Source organism: Amphiura filiformis, chromosome 12 (genome assembly GCF_039555335.1).
Source record: "Amphiura filiformis chromosome 12, Afil_fr2py, whole genome shotgun sequence".
Classification (NCBI taxonomy): Eukaryota; Metazoa; Echinodermata; class Ophiuroidea; order Amphilepidida; family Amphiuridae; genus Amphiura; species Amphiura filiformis.
This window is the reverse complement of record NC_092639.1, coordinates 59229558-59235873: the sequence shown is the minus strand read 5'-3', so window position 1 is coordinate 59235873 and position 6316 is coordinate 59229558. Positions and strand designations below refer to the sequence as shown.

The 6316-nt window shown below is 39.2% G+C and overlaps 1 protein-coding gene across 1 annotated transcript; it reads left to right on the top strand.

The window, feature by feature from the left end:
• The first annotated feature begins 5266 nt into the window (after positions 1–5266).
• On the top strand, positions 5267–6063 carry LOC140166956 (uncharacterized). The gene is made up of 2 exons (XM_072190439.1): positions 5267–5740; positions 5863–6063. The coding sequence occupies exons 1-2, from the start codon at positions 5267–5269 to the stop codon at positions 6061–6063; spliced, it is 675 nt and encodes a 224-aa protein (XP_072046540.1).
• Positions 6064–6316: the final 253 nt, after the last annotated feature.

Below are 6316 nucleotides of genomic sequence, written 5' to 3'. Positions count from 1 at the left end.
CCCAGAGTCTGCCATGACGCAATCACCCTAAGTGCTATATGCTCACGGAATCGCTGCCCGGGGCAGCGTTACCCGTGTGGCTATCGGTTGGTGATCGTGTGCTTGGCATGCGGGGGATCACAGGTTCGAATCCGGGGGGTGCCAAGTGACTTCTTTGTTCATCTTCTCTCCTTTTTCGTTTCTTCTGTAACTTCCGATAGCAAAAAAGTAGGGTTGGGTGTTAGGATTAATGAAGAGTAGAGCATTATTAGACAACAGCCTTGATTATAAATATGAAGATACAATGATCATGATGATGTACAATCAAATACATTGATTTATGAATTTTACTCATCCAGCAATCTTCTTCTTATTATTGATTACATAGTTCTGTTGCACTCAATGTTCCGGACGACTCTCTGAAATAATGCCCAGTTCCAGCTTTCCTTTGGCAATGACGACTCTCATATCACAATGATACTACTTTCATTATTCAAAGCAACATGAAAATCACATGTTTAACCATATCTTTACAATAATAGTCGGCCATAGTCTTCCACATAGCCACCAGGGCATTGCCACCGGGATTGCACCCGTTTCTCTGTTTGCACTCATATCAGCTCTCCTCACAATGACATTCACACCCCGTCTTGTGAGAGATATGTGCTGCCTGGGGATGTCAACTTGTGCAATTAATTATGTGTTTCTGGGCTTCATCAAGGTCTGCATGAGAACTGGTGAAAAACTTGATTTCAGATAGCCCCACAATAAGAAATCTGAAGGTGTAAGATCAGGGGATCTTATGGCCATTGTCAAGTACTGTAAAGAAAGTGGTGAAACTGTGAATTTCATGTTATTTTAATTGACTTTGTGCAACTGCCTTTATACCGCAACATCCCTCTATCTCTAAGGACCGTTATCTCTAAGGTTCGCTATCTCTAAGGTTCGCTATCACTAACGTGTAAAGTCTATGGAGGTGAGAATCCCTCTATCTCTAAAAGAGAAAAGGGTTCGCTATACCTAAAAAAAGGGTCCGCTACTTCTAAGGTTCAATATCACTAATTCAGAATAAGGTTCGCTAGTTCTAAGGTTCGATATCACTAAATAAGGCTCGCTATCACTAATTTTAAATAAGGTTCGCAATCACTAATTTTGAATAAGGCCCGCTATCACTAATTTATTGAAGGTTCGCTATCTCGAAGGTTCGCTATCACTAATTGTAATTAAGGATCGCTATACCTTCGTTATCACTAATTTCAAACAAGGCCCACTATCTCTAATTTGAAATAAGGCTCCCTATCTCTAATTTTAAATAAGGTTCGCTATCTCTATTCTAAAATAAGGCCCGCTATCTCTAATTTTAAATAACAACAACAAAACTGCATTTATATAGCGCCTTACGAAACACCTTATGGCGCTTACATCGAAGACGATACAAAAATTACAAATCGGATGAAAAATTGTCCAATCAAAGTCACTATCAGCATGTAGATTACTTACAAAAACAGATGTGAAAGTCCAAATCAGTGCAAAGATAGCAGATACTTGATAAAATGGATAAAAAAAATAGAGATAGTGGGCCTTATCCTAAGTTAGAAATAGCGAGCCTTATTTTAAATTAGAGTTAGTGGGCCTTATTTAAAATTAGAGATAGCGGGCCTTATTTAAATTTAGTGATAGCGAACCTTAGAAATAGCGAATCTAAGATATAGCGAACCATAGAGATAGCGGACCTTATTTCAAATTAGAGATAACGAACCTTAGGGATAAATAGCGGGCCTTATTTACAATTAGTAATAGCGAACCTTAGGTATAGCGAACCTTCAATAAATTAGTGATAACGGGCTATATCTAAAATTAGTGATAGCGGACCTTAGAAATACCATAAACTTATTCAAAATTAGTGATATCGAACCTTAGGTATAATGGACCTTTTTGTAATTAGTGATAGCGAACCTTAGAGAGAGCGAACCTTAGAGATAGCGGTCCTTAGAGATAGCGAACCGGCGCCCTTTTCACACGGCTCACAAAAATAGCCACTGAGTCCTTATTATGAGAGATCTGTCCTCCCTGGGGATGTCAACTAGTGAAAACCTTTGATTCAGATAGCCCCACAAGAAGAAATCCAGAGGTGTAAGATCAGGAGATCCTGTGGCCATTCCACTTGGTGTTCTGCAAGACGTTCTGTCAAGTACTGAAAGAAAATGGTGAAACTGTGACTTTCATGTTATTTCAATAAGCCTTTTTGAAATATGGCGAGCACAAAAGGAGAGGACGTACTTTGAAGTGAGTCATCTTTTGTCAGCTGAGAAGCATACAAAAGATTACTCACTTCAAAGTTCGCCCTCTCCTTTTGTGCCAGCCTTATTTCAAAAAGGCTTATTGAAATAGCATGAAAATATTTCAAAAAGACTTATTGACTTGGTGACTTGGTGCATGTTTACACGGCTCACAAAAATAGCCACAGAGTCTTCATTAATGGCCACGCGTCAGTGATTTTACAGTTGTAAGTCATGTTGATTCAGCTCTTTGAATAAATACCGTACCTTATAAAAGCCGTTTTTCGGCAATTTTGCAATGGGAGTTTCTCAATTTTCCAATCGATGGAGGGGTAGGGGCACATGGGCGCGTGCCCCTATGACGTATATAAAATGCTAGAGTAAACAGTAGCCCATGAGGAGTGACACAGGTCAAGAACTTATATAGGCACATAGGCACTATAAAAGACAACTACATGGGCCAATCAGTGGTTCACAGCAGTTTAGAGTGGGGGTTGCTGGCCCCCTCACCCCAGATACACACATAAGCGGTTCGGTGGGGGTGTGCACTATACATGACCTAAACTGTAAGCATCCTGAGATTCAGAACAGTTCGGACATCCAGATGGCAGACAATACCTCAAGGTCAAGGATAGGGTGGTCAGTGCTTTAGGGACGCACCATTAGATACTCAGGGGGGAGTAGGAAGTTTTTCAACAAAAAAAACTTCCCCACTACATGAGGAAAAAAAACTTTCCCCACCAACACTAAAAAACAAAACAAAAACCTTCCCCCACCTAACTGTGTATAAATGCATAAAAAAAAAAAAAAAAACTTGCCGCCTTTGACGGCAAAAAAAAACTTCGCCGCCGAAGGCGGCGAAAAAAATTTCTTCCCCCGACCCCAACTTCCTACCCCCCCTGAGTATCTAATGGTGCGTCCCTTAGGTTACACCCCTCACTAGCCACGCCACTGGATTTCAATTCCGTTCATTCTGTGCGGTAATGAATGCTCAATAACATTTATGTATACTATTTCGACAGAAAAATTTGAATAATTGATTTTACATCATGCGCGTACAGGTTATTAGCTATATATCAAAATATACACTATAACATTTTGATAAAATTGCACGTTTTATCTGTGAAAGGTTAATATGCTCGCTGAACTTGTGTTGTTTGAACAGATAATAATCACACAAAGGTCGCAATATCGCTGTCATAATCATAAATGATTAACGCAATAGCTGGTATCGTCATGTACATATATTATATCACATAGTTTCGATGTTGTTAAGTATCTGTCATGTCCGTATGCGTAGGAAGGTAAGTTAAAGTCTTGCACTTAAAAAGAATTCTTTTGGTGTACTAGTATATTGAACGACGTTTACAATTGCATACTTAATGAAAATTAATACTTGAAAATATTTGAAAGAATAGTACGACGCTATATACATAGTAAATAACAATACTTCAAATATTACAATGAACGGTATGACGCTAACAGGAAATTAAGAAACATTTATTATTTGATTCAGCTAACCAATACGAGTAGTTTAAAATGGGTTTATTTAGTTAATTACTGCTGTCGAACATTTCAAATAAGGTTCGTGCGCGCAGAAAAATTTACATGGCTAGAAAAATTAGCTTTTGATTGTGACATACTTTCTTCTCGCTTTGTGCGAATTGCACGATATCTCTTCGAAACGTTGGTTGTCGTTTTATTTATTTTTGTCTGGTTGGAAAAGGAGATAATCATAATATATCTGTTGATATTGTGCGCTTCGACCATGTTGACCATTGTCACAGAAAATCTATTAGACGATGCAGCATTTTCGATGTATGGCGTACATAAATAGAGGGCAGTACTTTGAAGTGGGCAAAACATCAGCAAAATCAATACTATCCATCTATTATGTGGTGCAGGGGCGTAGCCAGCTTTCTTGGTCAGGGGGGTGGAAATAAAATTTCGAGGGCACAGACGAAAAAAATGCAGTTGCATTATACAATACATACAGACTGAAAATGTATCCTGAAAAAGGCCTTATTGAGATGATGTGCGCGCGTATTTTACACTATTTTCGCCCATTATCCGGTTGAAAAGGGCTTTATTGTCACAATGTTTGTATTTTGGCCCTGAATTTTGCTAGAAAAGGGACTCCTTGCCCTTTTTCTTTTCCTTTGCCCTCCTGATTTTCTCGTATTTTACACTATTTTAGCCCTGAATTTTGCTAGAAAAGGGAGTCCTTGCCCTTTTTTCTTTTCCTTTGCCCTCCTGATTTTCTCTTTCATTTTTTGTCAGAGGGGCACTTTTTCTTTCATTTTTTGTCAGGGGCACTCTCCTGCCCACCCCCCTCCACCCCCGCTGGCTACGCTACTGATGTGGTGCACCCCCTCCTTCGTAGTTCTAGGATAAATAGTAATTTTCTTATATTCTGGAAGGCTGCTTATCAATACCCAATTCTGGGGATGACTTATTGTGCTGGGACAGAGTTCTATAAAATTCCACAATACAGAGGGAGTTATAGTTTTATCATTTCCTCAATCAATCATACATAGATATTTGTCTCCTGGATAATTAAAAGAAGCAGTTTTCTATAAGCTTACATGGCCCATACAGTAAGCTGATATAGGCTAGGCTAGGCTAAAACGGGCTATATACCTACTGAGCAAGGGAATGTGTTTACTTACTGACGTTAGATCAGAGTAGATCTACTTAAAGATCTTGTTTCATCTGCAAATAGTTAAAAACTTCCGTATAAAATGTTTTAATTTGGGCTAGTTAGCTAGGTATATAGTAAGTTACTTGTTTTGTTAGTTTTAGTTAGTTAGATCGCAGACAAAACAGTGATTATAAGTATTAAAATCAGATTAAACATATAATTTAATTAATCTAATATATCTAGCAAACAACTTTTTTGTAATGAACATACAAACGGTCTCCTCACAGGAACAAAAGCGACATGTAACGTAATTGAGAGAAAATAACATATTGTTGTCTTTGCTTCCATATTCAGTTAACAAAATATAATGGCATCATGGGATTTACAAGAATCAGATCTGACCTTATACGAGAACGATCGACTGGGAGAAGGCGGTTTCGGAACAGTATACCGTGCTAATATAAAGAGTATAGACCAAGCCGTTGCCGCGAAGAAACTTAAGGCGGTAGATGTTGACATCGCTAAGAATGTAGAAGTAAGCTTGCTCCAGCAGATGGCTCATCCAAACATCCTGAGGTATTTTGGCGCAATCGTCACAAAGGACAAACACATCATTCTGGTAACAGAATTGGCAGAAAAAGGATCGCTCAGAGGCTACCTCGCAAAACAGAAAGAGCGATTGCCTGATGGTCTGTTCTTTAGATGGTCTTTACACGGATCGCTTGCTGTTCAGTATCTTCAGGAAATGAAAGTAGTTCACAGGGACATCAAGTCGCCTAATTTCCTGATAGATAAGAAGGACGTCCTCAAGTTGTGCGATTTTGGGCTCGCTAGGACATTGGTGCGTACGGAAGATGTTTCACGAAATCTGGGTACGATACGTTGGATGGCGCCAGAGTGTTTCAAAGATTTAAAGCTATCCCCAAATCCGACATATTTGCTCTTGGTGTGGTGATATGGGAGCTTATTGTGATGGAGTTGCCGTACAGTGACTTGAAGATTGAAGAACGTGTCATGTGGGCGGTTGGTAACGAAAACAGGAGGCCAGCGATACCAGCTGACGTGTCACCTGGGCTGAGAAGCTTGCTTGAGAGATGCTGGGATGAGGACCGCAACAAACGACCACACATTGACGAAGTTGTACATGTCATCGAGACAGAGTGATAAAAAAAAGACCGGTAAGAAATTATTCAAATACGTTTTGAAAGTTCTTACTTTGGAATACTAGCATTAACTCTTCAGACCATAATTAGATAAAGCAAACACTTTTAAAAAACGTTTAATTAAAACGTTCAGTGTGCGACCCCTTGAGTGCGACAAATCACGATGCAACTGAAAATCATTCTTGACTTACGGAAGTTACTATGTGGACCTGTTATTAAAAACCTCGCGTCGAGGTTTTGCCAAGTTTTAAAAA

Coding starts and splice junctions, on each gene's coding strand:
- LOC140166956 (XM_072190439.1), top strand. CDS start 5,267: ATGGCATCATGGGATTTACAAGAATCAGATCTGACCTTATACGAGAAC. Junction 5,741..5,862: donor TTGGGCTCGCTAGGACATTG/GTGCGTACGGAA, acceptor GTGATATGGGAG/CTTATTGTGATGGAGTTGCC.